Source organism: Myotis nattereri (assembly GCF_964212035.1).
Source record: "Myotis nattereri genome assembly, chromosome: 2".
NCBI lineage: Eukaryota > Metazoa > Chordata > Mammalia > Chiroptera > Vespertilionidae > Myotis > Myotis nattereri.
This window is the reverse complement of record NC_138076.1, coordinates 88,828,509-88,848,970: the sequence shown is the minus strand read 5'-3', so window position 1 is coordinate 88,848,970 and position 20,462 is coordinate 88,828,509. Positions and strand designations below refer to the sequence as shown.

Sequence of the window (20,462 nt, the reverse complement as noted above, 5' to 3'; positions counted from 1 at the left end):
TAGTATCTTCTATCTAATAAAAGAGAAACATGGTAATTAGCCATACCTCCGCTACCCTTCCCATTGGCTAATCAGGGCGATATGCAAATTAACTGCCAGCCAAGATGGCGGCCGGCAGCCAGGCAGCTTGAAGCGAACATGAGGCTTTCTTGCTTCAGTGATGGAGGAAGGCAACGTTCCCCGCCTGCCGCTGCTGGCCTCTGAGCTTGCAGTTTGAAACATTGTTACAAATATAGAAGCTAAACAAAACCCCAGAAACCTGCTTTCAGCCAGCCAGGATCTCAGAGCTGGAGTTGAAACAGTGTTTCGATTATAGAACCCAAACAAACCAGATACCTGCTTTCAGCAGCCGAGGCCTCAGAGCTGGAGCCAAGCCTCAGAGCTAAAGCTGACCCAGAATAAAATAAAAAAAGAAAAAAAGAAGCGGTTGGGAGCTTCAGTCACCCACCAGCCTGAAAACAGCCCTCAGCCCCTCACCCAGACTGGCCAGGCACCCCAGTGGGGACCCCCACCCTGAAGGGGGTGTGATCAGCTGCAAACAGCTCTGTGGGTGATATAGGGTGGCGCCCCAACCCCCCCTCCCCCACGGGCCCTGCTCTGTGTGTGATGGGGTAGAGCCATAACCTCCCCATTGGCCCTGCCCTGAGTGTGACAGGGTGTGGTGCCCCAACCCCCTGATCAGCCCTGCTCTGTGTGTGACAGGGGGCAGTGCCCCAACTCCCCTATCGGCCCTACTCTGTGAGTGACGGGGGAGCTCCTCAACCCCCTGATCGGCCCTGCTCTGTGCGTGACAGGGTATGGAGCCCCAACCCCCCTGATGGGCCCTGCTCCGTGAGTGACAGAGGGCAGTGCCCCAGCCCCCTGATTGGCCCTGCTCTGTGCGTGACAGGGGGTGGCGCCGCAACCTCCCCATCTACCCTGCCTTGAGTGTGACAGGGGGTGGTGCCCCAACCCCCCAATCGGCCCTACCCTGAGCGTGACTGAGGGTGGCATCGCAACCTCCCGATCCGCCCTGCTCTGTGCATGACAGGGGGCGGTGCCCCAACTCCCCAATCAGCCCTGCTCTGAGCCGGACCAGGGGCTGCATCTAGGGATTGGGCCTGCCCTCTGCCACCTGGGAGCACGCCTAAGCCAGCAGGGCATTATCTCCGGAGGGGTCCCAGACTGCGAGAGGTCACAGGCCGGGCTGAGGGACCGCCTCCCCCCACCCCTCCAGTGCACAAATTTTTGTGCACTGGGCCTCTAGTATAGATATAAAACCCTAATATGCATATAGACCGAATGGTAGAACAATCGAACAACTGATCACTATGACGTGTGCTGACCACCACGGGACATGTGCGGAACCTGGCGGGTTTCAGTAGCAGGCAGCAGAGCACGGAACATGGAGCTTGCCCGTAGCGGGATGGTGGAACAGGTGAGCAGGGGTTCCAGACCAAGGCGGGGCACTGGTCACTGTCATTGGGGCAAGCTTCTGGTGGTTACTGAAAATACTTTGCTCCTGCAAACCATGATCCCACCTAGCGCTTGCACATGCTGCCGGAGCCACCACTTGTACCCACTGCCAGTGCCTGGCACCGGCCCCGATCACTCAGTACCATCAGCAGGTGTGAGGAGCAGCTACCAGCCCTCAGGACTTCTTTACCTCCCCCTGCTCCTGAGGGGCAATCGGGACTGGCAGCCGCCTCTTGCACCCACTGCCAGTGATGGCCCTGCTCACATCTGCTGCTGGCACTGGCCCCAATCACTCTGCACCATCAGCAGGTGTGAGTGGGCTGGTGCCATCAGCACATGGGAGTGGTGGCTGCGGAACAGGGCTGCCAGCAGACAGGAGACCGGGGGCTGTGATGGGAGGGGCCAGGCAGGAACACAGAGGATGGGCCGAGACCCGCCACTGTGCCCACCGCAGCCTCACAGGCCACAGTTCCTTTCAAGGTGCACGAATTCGTGCACTGGGCCCCTAGTCTTTTTTATAATGGTGGATACATGAGCGTATACACATAGTAAAATTATGTAGATCTTAAGTAAGATTGTAAATCCAAATAAGGGCAGTGGATTGTATCAATGTCAGTGTTCTGCTTGTGATTTTATACAATCATTCGCTAAACTATTCAGATACTAAGAAATGAATTTTTAGGCAGTTTCATCATTTTGTGCACATTGTAGAGTGTAGTTACAAAAACCTAAATGGCTTAGCCTACTATATATACATCTAGGCTTCATGGTAGAGCCTATTGCTCTTGGGCTACAAAACTGTATAGCATGTCACTGTGCAAAACAACATGAGAATAAATCAAGCACAAGAGAAAATTATCTGGTCAAGAAACATTGTAAGCATGAGATGTATTGGGCTACTGCCTGCATATTACAGCATACAGCAAACTTCCTTTTTATAAGTAGAAAGAGTAGAAATTGATACTCTAAAATATCAATTAAAAAGTATAGTATGGTAAATACATAAGCCATAACAATCATTTATTATCAGGAATTATGTAATTGTATGTGTTATACTTTTCTTTTAACTTTTACTAGCATTTATTTATGTTGAATTTACTATTGAGCCATAAGTTGTTTCTTCAGTTTCTTGTCATTTATTATCAGGAATTATGTAATTGTATCATGTGCTATACTTTCCTTTTAACTTTTACTAGCATTTATTTATGCTGAATTTACTCTTGAGTCATAAGTTATTGTTTCTTCAGTTTCTTCTGGGTTTTTTCTTCTGTACAACATCCTCTTCTGTTCTTCTTCAGTAAGGACCATCTCAGTGTGGCAGGGAGAGCTCAGGTGTGGGTCCATTTGCCCGTGAGCTCTGTAAGTTCTTCATGTTGGGAGAATTGTTCAGCTGGATATGCTCAGTGACCAGAGAATTTACATCTAAACCCATAAGTTCATGACTACTCTCTATTTTTAAGCATATGCAGCAAAAATTCAACACTTCTTTTGGGCCACCAACCCTGCATCCCGCTCTACTGTTTGGCCTGGGCACACCTAACAACTCCACCATTGTAACAACGGCATAGCACACGTTGCTTCTGTAAAGTGACATCCTTCAGAGGAGATTAAAAATGGCAGGGGACTAAGTGGATGCTACACTGACCTACTCCCAGGACCAAGCTGGAATTACAACTAAAATACAAAAAAAAAAAAAAAAAAAACCACCCTTAGTACTCAACTGAAGAATAACTGGAGAGAACCCTGATAACCAAGGATGGAAAGTGGAGACTGCATAGATACTGGCAGGAAGGGTGAGGGTGTGAAAGGGCTGGCCAGATTCCCTCAGACAGCAGCTGCAGTTCCAGAGAGAGATCTCAGCTCTCGGGGAGAGAGGGTTGCCACTGAAAAATTTGGGGTCTAATCCCCAAGATGGGTCCCCCAGCAGAGAGTACCAGAACTGAGAAAGATGCCCATAGAACTTCTCTGTGTGAAAAGCAGCAGGGTTGCTGTCTGCCAGGGAGAGACAGCTGGAAATGCAGGCACCCTCTTAAAGGGCCAACACACAAAACTTAGTGTGCAGCCATTCACCTTGAGCTCCTGCAGAAGGAGGGCAGAGTAGACTGGAGCTGTGTGAGCAGAAGCCAGGATTGGGGGCTCTGGAGTTAGAGCTCAGAAGGCAGACACCCTGGTTTCCTGTACTGAGTCATTCCCTCACACTGCGGGGGTCATCTTTCTCAGGTAGACCATTGCTATCCAGGCAGTTTTTGCCTGGGGGGAAGACAGTTGAACCACCCTATTGGAAAATCCATGGTGTACAGTGTGGAGTTTCTGAGGCCCATTAAGATACTGAGAATAACAATTAGCCTCCAGACAGAAGCAATTTCCCCATCCTGTTGGAAAACCTCTCAACACACCTGTGGACAATTGTCTGAGGGTTGTTCAAGACTGAATCCAATCAGTCTGCAGGCAGAGGCAGGACTCTGGAGTCTTTGAGACTTTGCCTGATCTATATTAGTCAGAAACAGTGTTTGACACTGTCCTACACTAGAGATTGGGAGGTGTAGAGATTGGGAGGTGTGATACACAGTCACAAACCCAAACAGGTAGCCAAAGTGGGGAGACAAAAATACAACCCCCAAATGAAAGAACAAGAGAATTCTCCAGAAGAAGAGATCAGTGAAATGGAGATAAGAAAGTCATCTGATAATAGAGTTCAGAATAATGATGGCAAAGATGCTCAACAGCATGAGAAAAGATATAGTAAATATATATATATATATGCCCAGCAACTGTTACAGTGGAACAACCGGTCGCTATGGCATTCACTGACCACCAGGGGGCAGATGCTCAATACAGGAGCTGCCCCCTGGTGGTGAAGTGCACTCCCACAGCAGAAGTGCCGCTCAGCCAGAAGCCAGGCTCACCCCCACCCCCCGCACAAATTTCGTGCACCTGGCCTCTACTGAAAAAAGAACAGTCAGAAATAAAGAATGGCATAGCACTAATACAGAACACATTGGAAGGAATACACAGCAGATTAGGGGAAGCTGAGGATCAGTTCAGTGAATTAGAAGACGGGTAGAAAAAAATCAATCAGAGAAACAAAAAGAAAAAGAACAATTAAAAAACTAGAGGACAGCTTAAGGGAGCTATGGGACAACATGAAATGTAACAATATTTGCATAATAGGTGTACCAGAAAGGAAAGAAAGTGAGCGAGGGATAGAGAACTTGTTTGAAGAAATATGACAGAAAACTTCCCTAACCTGGTGAAGAAAAAAGTCACACAAGTTTAGGAGGCACAGACAGTCCCAAGCAAGAATAGACCCACGCCCAGACACATCATAATTAAAATGCCAAAAATTAAAGACAAAGAGAGAATCTTAAAGGCAGCAAGAGAAAAGCAATTTGTTATCTACAAAGGAGTTCCCATAAGGCTGTCAGAAGATTTTTCATCAGGAATTATACAAGCCAGAAGGGAATGGCATGAAGAACTCAAGGTAATGAAAAGCAAGGATCTGAAGCCAAGATTACTATATCCAGCAAGGAAATCATTCAAAATAGGTGGTGAAATAAAGAGCTTCCCTGCTAGAGAAAGGTTAAAGAAATTTATCACCACTAAGCAGCATTGCAGGAAATGATAAAGGGACTGCTGTAATAAGAGAAGAAATAGAGAACCTAGGCATGCAGAATTAAAATGGCAAAAAATAAGTACCTATCAATAATAACCTTAATTGTAAATGGATTAAATGCTCCAATCAAAAGATATAGGATGGCTGAATGGATACAAAAACATGACCCAACTATATGCTGCCTACAAGAGACCCACCTCAAAATAAAAGACACACAGGATGAGCATGAAGGGGTGGGAAAATATTTTCCCATGCAGATGAAAAAGAAACTGGGGTAGCAATACTCATATCTGAAAAAATAGACTTCCAAATGAAGTCCATCACAAGAGGCAACAAAGTTCACTGCATAATACTAAAGGGATTGTTCCAACAAGAGGATATACCCTGCTAACATATATGCACCCAATATAGGAACACATAAATATATTAAAAGTATTCTAGAGGACTTTAAGGGAGAGATCGACAACAATACAGTTATAGTAGTGCTTTCTCCGATCACAGTACAATTAAATTAGAAATCAGTGAATGAGATAGTTACAAAAACTTCATAATTATGAAAAATAAAGCACTTCTAAGTACCTTGGGCATCAAAGAGATTCTAATAGAAATTAGGAATACCCAAAACAATAGGAAAAATAATACATGTTGGAACCTGTGGAATACAGTTAAAGTACTATTTCACAAAAGCAATTTGTAGCAAGTAGAGAGAACAAATAATAGGAATTTAAAAGGCACGTTAATTTATAAGTAGCATAAGTTTAAAATATTAGTACATCACTTAGTTTTTGCTGCATAATAAACCACTCCAAAGCTAAGTGGCTTAAAACTATAGCCATTTTATTAAGCTAATAATTCTGTGGGTTGGCATAGTGGTTCTTATGGTCTGGGCCAGTTTAACTGAGCTCTGTGGGCTCCCTCATTTCATCTCTGGTCAGCTGGTAGGTTAGTTGGTGACTAGATGATCTAAGATACTCTCACTCAAGTTTCTGGCTATTGGCTGGGACCTTGGTTGTCCTCCACATAGCTTCATCCTTCAGCAGGCTAGCACAGTGTTGATCACATGGTGGTTTTAGAATTGTAAGAGCAGCAAGAAAGGATATGCTCAGATGTATAAGTCCATGTGCATTATGTCCCATTGCCAGAGCAAGTTACACAGCCACACCCAGAACCAGACTACCTGGAGGCACGGATATAAGAAGGGGAATTGTAGATATTTCTGCAATCTAACACAATTTGAATATGAACAATTTTATGCCAGTAAATTGGAAAACTTGTATGAAATAGACAATTTCCTAGTGGAAAAAATAAAAACAATTTACCCAGTTTCCCTAAGGAGAAATGAAAAACTTGAATAGATCTAAAAATAATGGAAGTGATTATATAAATAGCTGAAAATTTAACCTCTCTCATCCATCTGGAAAAAAAAAAGGTAACCTTACAGATTGAACTTCGCAAGCATTCAAAGAACAGATCATTTTAGCTACTATTAAATGATTACAGAGAAGGTAACGAGGGAACACTTCCCAACTGATTTTATGAGGCTAGCAAAATTATAACCCCCAGGAACCAGATTAAGACAGCATGTGAAAGGGTACTTATGAACATAGGTGAAAAAAGTTTTAAATAAAGTGAATATAATATTTTAAATTCCAAGAAAGGTATATCTTGGGACTTACAAGATTATACGTTTAACATCACAAGGTTTTAAGTTTAACATTAGAAAATCAATTAGCATATTTACAGGTGAAAGGGGAAAATTGTACATCCATTTCAATATATGCAAAAAAGTGCAATTTAATAAAATTAAGCACCTATTTGTGCCTTTAAAAGATAAAAGAAAAAATCTAGCAAATTATAAATAGTTTCCTTACCAGAATAAGCCAATAAACATCTTATATAATGATAAACTGCTATCCTCAGATTGGGCATCTATATATACGAGGCTTAGTTGTATTTATGTTTTATATTGCTTTTATACCTGAAATATTTTGACAGTATGAGAAATGAAGAAGATTCCTAAAAGGACTTTGGAAACTTGATTGTTCAGGCTCTGGAAAAGTTAGAGGAAAACAGAGTGAAAATGGAATGTGATCAGGATTAGATTAATTTTTTGTTTTGTTTATCTGTTGATAGGTTAATTGGTGAAAATTTTTAAATGGATAAAATTCCAAGAGATGTTAAAATTTAAAATAGATTTAAAAATTAACTGTTACAACTCACAAAGTATGGTGCATAGACTTTTTTAAATTTTGAAACAATTTCAAACCTGTGGTTTGAAATTCAGATTTACACGATAGTGCTGAAAATACCATGCACACGTATTTAGCCCCCCAGTTTCCTCATTTGTTAGCATTCTCCATATTTGCCTTATTCTCTCTAATTTTTATATATATGTACATTATTTTTCTTGAACCATTAAGTTGTAGGCATTATGTCTATTACCCTTAATATATCAGTTCATCCTATCTAATAAAAGAGAAACATGGTAATTAGCGTACGACCACTACACTTCCCATTGGCTAATCAGGGAAATAAGCAAATTAACTGCCAGCCAAGATGGCAGCCGGCAGCCAGGCAGCTTGAAACTAACATGAGCCTTGCTTGCTTCAGTGACGGAGGACTCCAACGTTCCCCTCCTGCCACTGCCGGCCTCTGAGCTGCAACTCTAAGCAACTATGTTACAAATATAGAAGCTAAACGAAACCCCAGAAACCTGCTTTAGTCGGCGGGCTTCAGCCAGCAGGATCGCAACATTGTTTCAAATACAGAAGGTAAACAAAGGCCAGAAACCTGCTTTCAGCAGCGGAGGCCTAAGAGCTGGAGCCAAGCCTCAGAGCTAAGGCTGGCCCAGAATAAAAAGAAAAAAAGAAAAAAAGGAGCGGTTGGAAGCTTCAATCACCCGCCAGCCTGAAAACAGCCCTCAGCCCCTCACCCAGACTGGCCAGGCACCCAAGTGGGGACCCCCACCCTTAAGGGTGTGTGACCAGCTGCAAACAGCCATCAGCCCCTCACCCAGGCTGGCCAGGCACCCCATTGGGGACCCCCACCCTGAAGGGTGTGTGACCAGCTGCAAACAGCCATCAGCCCCTCACCCAGGCTGGCCAGACACCCAAGTCGGGACCCCCACCCTGATCCAGGACACCCTTCAGGGCAAACCAGCCAGCCCCACCCATGCACCAGGCCTCTACCCTATATAGTAAAAGGGTAATATGCCTCCCAGCACTGGGATCAGCAGAGCCACGAGGCCTCCCTGCACCGGGATCAGCGTGACAGGGGTCAGCGCCCAAACCCCCTGATCGTCCTGCAGCTCTGTGTGTGACGGTGCGGGGCCACAACCTCCCTATCCGCCCTGCTCTGTTCGTGACAGGGGAAGGCACCCCAAACCCCTGATCGGCCCTGCTCTGTGCCTGATAGGGGGGAGCTCCCCAACCCCCTGATCGCCCTGCGGCTCTGTGTGTGACAGGGTGCGGCACCCCAACCCCCTGATCGGCCCTGCTCTGTGTGTGATGGGGTAGAGCCATAACCTCCCCATCGGCCCTGCCCTGCGTGTGACAGTGGCGGCGCCCCAACCCCCTGATCAGCCCTGCTCTGTGTGTGACAGGGGGCGGTGCCCCAACTCCCCTATCGGCCCTACTCTGTGAGTGACGGGGGAGCTCCCTAACCCCCTGATCGACCCTGCTCTGTGTGTGACAGGGTACGGAACCCCAACCACCCTGATGGGCCCTGCTCTGTGCGTGACAGGGGGCAACGCCCAACCCCCTGATCTGCCCTGCTCTGTGGGTGACAGGGGGTGGCGCCGCAACCTGCCCATCGACCCTGCCTTGAGTGTGACAGGGGGTGGTACCCCAACCCCCCAATCGGCCCTACCCTGAGCGTGACTGAGGGTGGCATCGCAACCTCCCAATCCGCCCTGCTCTGTGCATGACAGGGGCGGCGCCCCAATTCCCCAATCCGCCCTGCTCTGAGCCGGACCAGGGGCTGCATCTAGGGATTGGGCCTGCCCTCTGCCACCTGGGAGCAGGCCTAAGCCAGCAGGTCGTTATCTCCCGAGGGGTCCCAGACTGCAAGAGGGCACAGGCCGGGCTGAGGGACCCCCCCCTCCCCCCAAGTGCACAATTTTTTGTGCACAGGGCCTCTAGTCCTATATAATAAAAGGCTAATATGCAAATTGTCCCCTCGACCAGGAGTTCGACCAGGGGGTGGGGCTAGCCAGCCAACCGCCCGTGGCCCCTCCTCCCAGCCGGCCCAGCCTGATTGGCCCCGATCGGGGCGGGCAGTATGGACCCCACTCGTGCATGAATTCGTGCACCAGGCTTCTGGTATTTCATAAAACATACTTTTCTATGTACCCAAAGTGCATCTGTCAGATAAATGTATATAAATTTTTACTATCTAATCCATAGACCCAACTCATATTGCTAGTTCCCAATAATGTCATTTATAAATCTGAGATCCAATCAGGATTGAGCATTGCAATGAGTTCTCATGTTTCTTTAGTCTCCTTCATACCAGAAGTTTCCCAGACTTTATCTTTTGAAGAGTACACACTAAATTTTTGTAAAATGGCAGATTTGGGTTTATCTGGCTTTTCTCAGATTGTTGTTATTTTAGTCAGGAATACCACAGAAGTGATATTATTTCCTTAGTGCATCAGAGTGGAAGGCACAGTGTTGATTTGTTCTTTACTCATGATTATAATAACCTTTGTCACTTGGTCAAGATGCTGTCTGCTAAGTTTTCCCCCGTAAATTAATATGTATTTTTTGAGGAGCTACTTAGTCTATAAAACACTAATGTGTGAATCTTACTATTTGTGAGAGATGTTAATTTAAAAATAATATAAAGTTGATTATTTGAAATTGCTAAAGTATGCCATCATATAAATGGAAGTTGCTAATCTCTGAATTAGCATATACTAGTATATAAACAAGAGTTTGTTTATTTTTTTTATGTTTTATTTTTATTTTTTTAATTGTTTTATTGCTTAAAGTATTACAAAGAGTATTACATATGTCTCCTTTTTTTCCCACCCTTGACAATCCCCTGGCCTCCCCTACCCCCCAGTGTCTTATGTCCATTGGTTATGCTTATATGCATGCGTACAAGTCTCTTACCTTCCCCCCCAACAACATTTTGTTTCAACATGGTTACTCAAACATAGTATAAAAGTAGATGCCATGCAGATAAGCCAGTAAGCTTCAGATATAGATGTATTTTTAGTTTTAACTTTCTGTTTGATAATGCATTTTAACATCAGTATTAGTGCCTCTTTGGTAACTTTCTATTATAATCAGACACTTCTGTAAATACTGTATTGTATACCCTTTGAAATATTAAGTTGAAAAGCATCTCAGAAATCATTTGTTCAATTTTTATCAAATTCATTTTGGCTTAATTCTATAGACACACTAAAAAAGTTAGAGAAGCCCTAACCGGTTTGGCTCAGTGGATAGAGCATCGGCCTGCGGACTGAAGGGTCCCAGGTTCGATTCCGGTCAAGGGCATGTACCTTGGTTGCGGTCACATCCCCAGTAAGGGGTGTGCAGGAGGCAGCTGATCGATGTTTCTCTCTCATCAATGTTTCTAATTGTCTATCCCTCTCCATCTTCCTTCCTCTCTGTAAAAAAATCAATAAAATACATTTTTAAAAAAGTTAGATAAAATTGATGACTTACCCAAAGTTATATATTATGTGAAATGGCACAGGTTGCTATTACAAACAGTTGAAATACCATAAAATGTAGAAATATATTTGCTAGTAGAGAGTTCTTGTTTGTAAAAGCCAGAGAGTAAGAGTTTAAATCTGAGTTTATGAGAAACTAAAAAAACAATCCCGTTTACCATTGCAACAAAAAATTAAGATACCTTTGAATAAACTTAACTAAGGAGGTAAAAGACCTGTACTCAGAAAACTACAGGACACTGAAAAAAGAGATAGAGGAAGACATAAACAAATGGAAGAATATATCATGTTCATGGATTGGTAGAATCAACACCATTAAAATGTCCATACTACCCAAAGCAATCTATAGATCCAATGCTATCCCCATTAAACTACCAACAGCATATTTCACAGACCTAGAACAAACTCTACAAAAATTTATATGGTATTAAAAAAAACCAAATGAATAGCCGCAGTAATCCTGAGAAAGAAGAACAAAGTTGGAGGGATCACAATACCAAATATCAAGCTATATTACAAAGCCATAGTTCTCAAAACTGCCTGGTACTGGCATAAGAACAGACATTTAGACCAATGGAACAAAACAGAGTACCCAGAAATAGACCCAAGCCATTATGCTCAATTAATATTTGACAGAGGAGGCAAGAGCATACAATGGAGTAAAGACAGTCTCTTCAATAAATAGTGTTGAAAAAAATTGGACAGATACATGCAAAAAAAATGAAACTAGACCACCAACTTACACCATACACAAGAATAAACTCAAAATGGATAAAGAACTTAAACTTAAGACAAAAACATTTTTTTGTAAACGTAAGATAAAAATCTTAGAAGAATCTATAGGCAACAAAATATCAGACACATGTAGCAATATCTTTACCAGTACAGCTCCTAGGACAATAGAAACTAAGGAGAAAATAAACAAATGGGACTACATCAAAATAAAAAGCTTCTGCACAGCAAAAGAAGCCATCAACAAAACAAGAAAGCCCACTGCATGGGAGAACATATTTGCCAATGTTATATCCGATAAGGGTTTAATCTCCAAAATTTATAAGGAACTCATACATCTTAACAAAAGGAAAATAAACAATCCAATCAAAAAATGGGCAAAGGACCTTTAGACACTTTTTGAAAGAGGACATACAGAAAACCCAGAGACATATGAAAACATGCTCAAAGTAACTAATTATCCGAGAAATGCAAATAAAAATAAGAGTGAGGTACCATCTCACACCTGTCAGAATGGCTATCATCAACAAATTGACAAACGACAAGTGCTGGCGAGGATGTGGAGAAAAAGGAACCCTCATGCACTGCTGGTAGGAATGCAGACTGGTGCAGCCACTGTGGAAAACAGTATGGAGTTTCCTCAAAAAATTAAAAATGAAACTTCCATTTGACCAGTAATCCCATTTCTAGGAATATATCCCAAGAAATCAGAAACACCAATCAGAAAGGGTATATGCATCCCTATGTTCATAGCAGCACAATTTACAATAGATAAGATTTAGAGACAGCCTAAGTGCCCATCAGCAGATGAGTGGATTAAAAAACAGTGATACATCTACACAATGGAATACTATGCTGCTGTAAAAAGGAAGGAACTCCTAGCATTTCCAACAGCATGGATGATCCTGGAGAGCATTATGCTAAGCAAAATAAGTCAGTCAGAGAAAGATTAATGTCACATGATCTCACTCATTTGTGAAATATAATGAACAACATAAACTGTTAAACAAAAATGGAGCCAGAGACATAGAAGCATCGAATAGACCATCCAATCTCAGGGAAGGCAGGGGACGGGGGGAGGTAAGAGAGCAACCAAAGGACTTGTATGCATGCATATATGCATAACCCATGGACACAGACAGTAGGGGGGTGAGGGCATGTGCTGGTGGGTGGGAGTGGCTGGGAAGAGGTCAATGGGGGAAAAAGACATAATAATAATGCATCCCCAAACTTAAATATTCACTAAAGATTGGGAAGCATAATATTGGTCAAAACAGTTGGTGCTTAATAAATAGCTTATGTCTGTCTCTGTGTGTGTGTGTGTGTGTGAGAGAGAGAGAGAGAGAGAGAGAGAGAGAGAGCTAGACTGTAATCTGTTAATCCTTGTGGTTGATTTGCATAGGTACACTTAATTCATGTTACTCTTATGTAGAGACCCAATTTGTTTCACAATTCTCTGATAAAAGTTTAAATAATTTTAATGGAGTTTTTATTAACAGTATCCTTTTGGCTTCTTAACTATTTACTGGTTGCCTTTCAGAACAAAAGAGATGAACACTTACTGAAAAAAAGGAATGTTCCTCAAGAAGAAAGTTTAGAAGATTCAGATGTTGATGCTGATTTTAAAGCAGTAAGTTACCTTGTTCTTATAAACTATTTATTTAAATAAATTTTGTAATGGCCAGATAACTTCATTTTTAATCTAAGATCAATTGTACAATGATAATTAAGGTATAGTAACTTTAGTAAATGATTTTATAAATGCGATTTTGCTAACAAACTCTTTGCTGAACTATCTTTTTTTCTTTTTAAGCAAAATGTAACACTAGAAGCTATATTGCAGGTATGTTATTAATTTAATATTCTCATTTTGAAATATTTTGAAATTGATTTCTTTTTTTATTTCTGAAATTTACATTTGGTGTTGCAGAATGCCACCAGTGATAACCCAGTGGTCCAGCTGAGTGCTGTCCAAGCTGCAAGGTAAATACTAATTTGTCCCGTCAGAGGAGTTATGTCACATGTAGGGTGTCTTACTTAATAGTCTAGAAGGAGTACATTATTATTTCTGTTCATAGTTTGAAAATGATAACTTCTTATATTTTTTTTCCTAGAAAACTATTATCCAGTGACAGAAACCCACCAATTGATGATTTAATAAAATCCGGGATTTTACCAATTCTTGTCAAATGTCTAGAAAGGGATGATAAGTAAGTATGGATTTGATTCCCTGTCCACTTTTTTCAGTTAACTAAAAATTTAAGATTGTTATTTAACCAATGGATTCAGTTTGGTTTTGCATTTATTATACTTTTTATTTGTTATGCATTTGTATGTAACTATTGTGTGATTATATTCAACAGACCTAAAGTGCTTCTCTTTATTTTCTAGGAAAATTTTAGCTTCTATTTATTGTCTTTTCTAACTTATTTCAAATATTTTGAGTGTTTATTTTTAATTTTTTAAGTAATATTATAAAACAACCCAAATAGTGTTTGAATCACTCTTTGCTTATGAGTCTATATATAGATTAATCTTATGACTGAGTCAGCATGAATGGTTTCCAGAACTGAGTAGCTCTTTGTTGTGAATATTTCAGCTGATCCATTGATCCTCTGCGAAGTCTTTAACAGAACTTCAACCATGATTTGTTGTCCAACATCATGGTTTTATTTGTGTAATTGAAAATAAAAGGGCTGTTCATACTTTTATAGAATACTAGTAGAAAGGAAAAAACATCGCTTGGTATTTGGGGGGTACTGCCCCCACTTTTGTTAGTGTTTAGAGATACCCTGGTATGCTGTATTTTAAACCTCATCAATTTGAATTAACTGGGAAGAATGTAAGTTTGCACTCCAAAAACTTTAGAACAAACGCTGATTTTGCATTTTAGACCATTTAGACTAAAATGTCGAGTATTTTGCTAAATGTTGTCTAAGAAATATTCAGTTGACTAAGTAAAAATAATGGTATTTAAATGTTGCTACTAAGGATTTTCTATTGTGTGCCACACCCACACTTCTAAAAGCCCTTAACACTTTATTTTAATAATATCATGTATGTTTTCTTTAGCAAGATTTATTTAAGTAAAAATTAAGTTTTGCTTCAGCTGTTTAAAAAACATTCTGGTCTACCTCTACCTTGAGGGTCCTCTTTTGATCAGCTTCTCTTTTATTTCTCCCTTTACAGTTTTTGGTTTAGACTCATTGTGTGGGTGTGTCTGTGAAACATAACTTTTATATAGAAAAGAATGCTAAAAATTTGTATACACTCCTGTGTAACTACTTCCCAAAGCAAAAATAGAAATTTTTCAGTGGTTTCTTTCTGACTTTATGGATTTCTCTTTGGAAATTGTTTTGTAATATAAAAGACCATAGACTTTGTACCCTGGTTTAAATCCAGGGTTTGCTATTGACCAAAACCCAAGTGGCTTGTATACCCTCATCTATTTTTATACTCTCATCTATAAAAATTAGATGACAGGCACAGTCCCCAGTACCACAGAGAAGTGGGGCTACTGGGCAGAATTGACTTGGGTTCTCTCTGCAGATCAGTTCCACCTTGTTGAAGGTTTCCTTTAAAATCATACTGATGTTGAACCCAGGGCTGCTGTACAAAATACTCAATGTTCCTAAAAGTACACAGCAGTCTTAAAGTTTGCAGCAGAAAATTTTGAAGTTTCTGCAGCAAGAAGTGCAATTATTACTAATGGTGGAATAGGAATAAATCTCGCACAGGCTGCTGGAAATGTGTGTTTTTGTAAATATATTTCTTTATTAATTTCATAAAGAAAGGGAGAAAGAGAGAGAGAGATAGAAACATCAGTGATGAGAATCATTGATCGGCTGCCTCCTGCATGCCCCCTACCAGGGATCGAGCCCACAACCCAGGCATGTGCCCTTGGCCAGAATTGAACCTGGGACCCTTCAGTTCGCTGCCTGATGCTCTATACATTGAGCCAAGCCAGCTAGGGCTGGAAATATTTTTCTTAAGCATGGTTCAGAACTGTAGACTATTCCTAAAGATTGGTTGGAAGTCGTTAATATCTGCTACTTGGAAGATAGGATTATCTTCTAAAAAGTATTGGTAATGTTGTTGTTAAACTGAAATTAGGCATTTAAAATACTATGAAAACACCAATGGTTGGTGAAATAATAAAAGGTGAGTTACTTAAAAAAAGAAAAAAAGATAACTCTGTCCTTTCTTGTTATTCACACTTTTCATGTGAAGAAGGAATGCTTATACATTGAGAGTACCATCTCCACAGAAGATCTTAGCTACCTCACAGCACACACAGCTAGTTCCTTGAGGGGAGTAAATGGATTATCCAACTATGTTTTGTTACTGGAGGATGCTTCTGATAATTCTTTTCGAAATAATTCTTTTGGGAACATTTCAAAAATTAAAATTTGTTGAATTTTTTAAAATAAAAATTAAGTAGTTGTGAGGAATGGAAATGATATGTACTGCCAAAACCGGTTTGGCTCAGTGGATAGAGCGTCGGCCTGCGGACTGAGGGGTCCCGGGTTCGATTCCGGTCAAGGGCATGTACCTGGGTTGCGGGCACATCCCCAGTGGGCGATGTGCAGGAGGCGGCTGATCGATGTTTCTCTCCCATCGATGTTTCTGGCTCTCTATCTCTCTCCCTTCCTCTCTGTAAAAAATCAATAAAATATATTTTAAAAAAAAGAAAGAAATGATATGTACAAAACACTAACAATATCAAGCTTATAATAAATGTTCATTCATTGATTACTTCTTGCACTCATTTATTTTTTCTATATGTTCTCTCTCTTTTTTTCAAATGATGTCTTAGGAGACTTTGCCTGGCTTTATAATTTTGATTTTTTTACGTCTTTTTGTTTTTCTCATTTAAGGCCCTCATTTTCAGTATTTTGCCAAACCACCGCCGAATCTAGCTTTATAACCTTTTCTCCTTCCATTCTGGGGCAGCATATACTATCTCTTCTTTGATCTTATTGTTCTTTTACTTCCCCTCTGCCTCTGATACCCTGTTATTCCCTGCCTTTTGCTAAAATTCATTATGTGGTTCTTGACCTGATACTCCATTTTCTCATCTGCTTCTATCTCTCTCTTTTTTTAAAATTATTTTTTATTGATTTCAGAAAGGAAGGGGGTGGGAGAGATAGAAACACCAATGATGAGAATCCTTAATTGGCTGCCTCCTGCATGCCCCCTACTGGGGATCAAGCCCACAACCCAGGCATGTGCCCTTTACCAGAATGGAACCAGGGACCCTTCAGTCTGCAGGCCAACGCTCTATCCACTAAGCCAATCCAGCTAGGGCAAATCTGTTCCATCTCTTTAACCTCAGTGCTTGCTATATCTCTGACATTTATTCTCCTTTAACTTTTTCCTTCTTGGATCTCATCAACCTTTTGATGCTAACAGCTTCACTCTCTTTCTTAAATATCTATAATATGTTTTTCTGCATCCCTATCCTTTGGCTCTCCTTCATTTTTGCTCACTACCACCTACTCCCAACTTGGTATTATGCTTAAAGGAATTTATATTCTTTCAGCTATTTATACTAACTTAATATAGAGTCCCTTTTAACAGGTTTCTCCTACATCAGTCTTTAAACTTTTAAAATTCATTCTGCATACCATGACCTCCAGCATTTTTTAAAATTTCCCTTTTATCAGCACTCTATATTTAGTATGTCTATAGAATAAATTCCAATACATTCTGAAGCTTGGGATTTGAGTCTTCCGTCTCACCTTCACTCCAGCAACAACACACACACACATTCTCTCTCTCTCTCTCTCTCTCTCTCTCTCTCTCTCTCTCTCTTTCTCTCTCTCTCTCTCTCTTTCTCTCTCTTAGATAACCTACCCTCTCAATTTCATCCCCTATTATATTTTTTTTTTTTAAATTTTTTTATTGCTTAAAGTATTACAAAGGGTATTACATATGTGTCCATTTTATCCCCCCGCCCTAGACAGTCCCCCAGCCTCCCCTATCCCCCAGTGTCTTATGTCCATTGGTTATGCTTATACGCATGCATACAAGTCCTTTAGTTGATCTCTTACCCCCCTACCTCCTGCCCCCCAACCCTCCCCGGCCTTCCCACTGCAGTTTGACAATCTGTTTGAGGCAGCTCTGCCTCTGAATCTATTATTGTTCAAAAGTTTATAATGGTCTCTATTATCCATGAATGAGTGAGATCATGTGGTATTTTTCCTTCATTGACTGGCTTATTTCACTTAGCATAATGCTCTCCAGTTCCATCCATGACGTTGCAAATGGTAAGAGTTCCTTCCTTTTTAGAGCAGCATAGTATTCCATCGTGTAGATGTACCACAGTTTTCTAATCCATTCATCTACTGATGGCCCTATTATATTTTTGCATACTTTCTTGGCTTCAGCTTTCTTGATCTTTTCCTAGTCATCTATATACATCGTGGTCATCCACCCATGATACTTTTAATTGCATTTCCATAGTATCTGTCTTTATCCATCTTTGAAAGACTAGTTGTTTTCACTTTCTTTGTGAGGTCTTCCATTATTATCTCAAATTACAATGATCTCTTCCTTTTACAAAGTTGTGTAGCCTTATAATATCTCCAGTATGTAAAGCAGATGTAGGGAGTCACAAAGAGTCTAGACCAGTCTAGAGGCTTTGGCAGTGATTCAAGTGAGATGACGAGAGCCTCAAGTAGCACAGTGATATTAGGAATAATGCTATAAATATAAGAAATATTTAGGAGGTGAAAAAGAAGAGAAAAATATTTAGGAGATAAAATTGAAAGGACTGAGTGATTTGATGTTTGTGGGTGAGGAAGGAGTCAAGGAAAAAAATAATGACTGGCTAAATGTTGCAACTACCAATGGATATTAAAAAAGTGTGTTTATAGTGACTCACTTTGGGAGCCAATGACACATTCAGGTGGAAGTATCCAAGAGGCAGTTGGATATATAGCAAGGTGAAATTCAAGGACAAGGTAAAGGATAACCATATAGATCTGCAGGTCATAAATTTAAGTTGGAGTTGTGTGCCTAAACATATTTATTGTTGTTTTTTTACAGTCCTTCATTACAGTTTGAAGCTGCTTGGGCATTAACTAATATAGCATCAGGAACTTCTGCACAGACTCAAGCTGTTGTACAGTCTAGTAAGTAAATTAGCTTCCTTACTTATTGGACTTTTTATTTATTTATTTTTAATAAAGACAAGAAAGTAGAGTTTTATTGTAATTTTATTTTGTAACATTTTTAAACTGGTGAATTTTATAAACTATTTTTTATGATTGACCTCTTTCCCATAGGTATCATTAATCTATTATTAAATAATTTTAATTGTGGTTACTAAAATGTGAATAAAGTTTTATCTTTTTGGGTAAAGACCATCTTCTTCTTTTTTTTTTTTTTTTTTTGAGACCATCTTCTAATAACAGGTTTTAAAATTTGTGTTTCTGATACCTCCAGGGTGCTTAAGTAGCTAATGCTTTTTAGCTTGTAACATATATATTTTTTAAAGTATACCTACCTCAAGATAGGAAAGCTGTTATTAATGTGTTGACCAAACTGACGAAAGCTTTTTGGGGAGAAAAAAAAAATACGTCACCAAGTACTGTTAAAATGTGGGACACTAGCCTGATTTTAGGTTTACTCAAGATGATGTTAAGTAGTCTACTAGTATGATATGGTAATAAGTTATATTGCTGTAGTGCGAATATAATGTCTGCTACTTGGGAGATAGGATTATCTTGGAAGTTTTCTTTTTAGATATTTTGATAATGTCTAGGAGATAGTTTCCAGTTAGATTTTTAGCTGTAACAGAAAGGGAACAGATTTTAAACTATGTCTTTCAATATAGACTAGTAGGAACTTAATAACAATGTTTTGTTTTCATTTTTAACTTTTGGTTACCTTCTATTTGTTGTAACCTTTCTCTCAAAAGATTAATTGGCCCTAGCTAGTTTGGCTCAGTGGATAGAGCATTGTCGGCCTGCGGACCGAAGGGTCCTGGGTTTGATACCAGTCAGGGGCACGTTACCTCAGTTGCAGGCTCCTCCCCAGCCCAGGCCCTGGTCAGGCCTCGTGAAGGAGGCAACCAATCGATGTGTTTCTCTTTGTCTTTCCCTCTCTTCCACTCTCTCTAAAAATCAATGGAAAAATATCCTCGGGTGAGGATTTTTTTAAAAAAAGTTTAATTGTAGAGTTACCATATGACCCAGCAGTTCCACTACTAGATGGAACCAAGAGATATGAAACATGTTCACACAAAGACTTGTACACAAGTGTTTGCAGCAGTACTCATAATAGCCCCCAAATGGAAATACATTAGGTAATGGGTAAACAAAATGTGGTACACAATTGAATACTCTTCAACAGTAAAAAGGAATGAAATATGGGTACATGCTATAACATGGATGAACCTTAAAAACCTCATGCTAGGTTAAAGAAGCCAAACACACACAAAAAAGCATATATTATACAATTTTATCTGTGAAATGTTTAGAATAGGAAAATCTATGGAAAAAGAAAGCAAATGAAATGGTTGCCTAGGGCTGGGGGAGTAGGCTGCAAGACTGCTATGGGTGAGGGATTTCTTTCGGAGGTGATGGAAATGTGTTAAAATTAGATTGTGGTGATAGCTGCACAACTCTTTATAAATACTAAAAACCATTGAATTGTACACTTACATACATTACATTGTATGTAAGTTAGATCTCAATAAAGCTGTTAAAGGTGTGATAAATTTTAATTTAAATGTTAAGTGAAAAATAAAAAACGCAGAGACACAGCAAAAAATCTTAGAGGTAGTACACAACTGACAGAAATTTACAAAAAAGTGATCTGGTTTAATGCTTAGTTTTTTATGTGGATAAATATAATACCAGTGTTTTAGAATTTGGGTTAACATGTAAGTTATGTAAATAGTAAGAATTGTAATGATAACTTATTTTAAAATATAAAGTAGGCCTGATATAGGAATAATCAGTTCTGTAATTA

At 40.3% G+C, this 20,462-nt stretch overlaps 1 protein-coding gene across 1 annotated transcript in view; it reads left to right on the top strand.

Annotated features, from left to right (window-relative positions):
• KPNA3 (karyopherin subunit alpha 3) overlaps positions 1–20,462 on the top strand; it is a 110,888-nt gene that overhangs the window by 70,797 nt on the left and 19,629 nt on the right. The window contains exons 3-7 of the mRNA XM_081082791.1: positions 13,024–13,113; positions 13,297–13,326; positions 13,414–13,466; positions 13,598–13,693; positions 18,534–18,619. Of these exons, the coding sequence (XP_080938917.1) occupies positions 13,024–13,113; positions 13,297–13,326; positions 13,414–13,466; positions 13,598–13,693; positions 18,534–18,619 (355 nt within the window). The remainder of the gene's footprint in view (positions 1–13,023; positions 13,114–13,296; positions 13,327–13,413; positions 13,467–13,597; positions 13,694–18,533; positions 18,620–20,462) is intronic.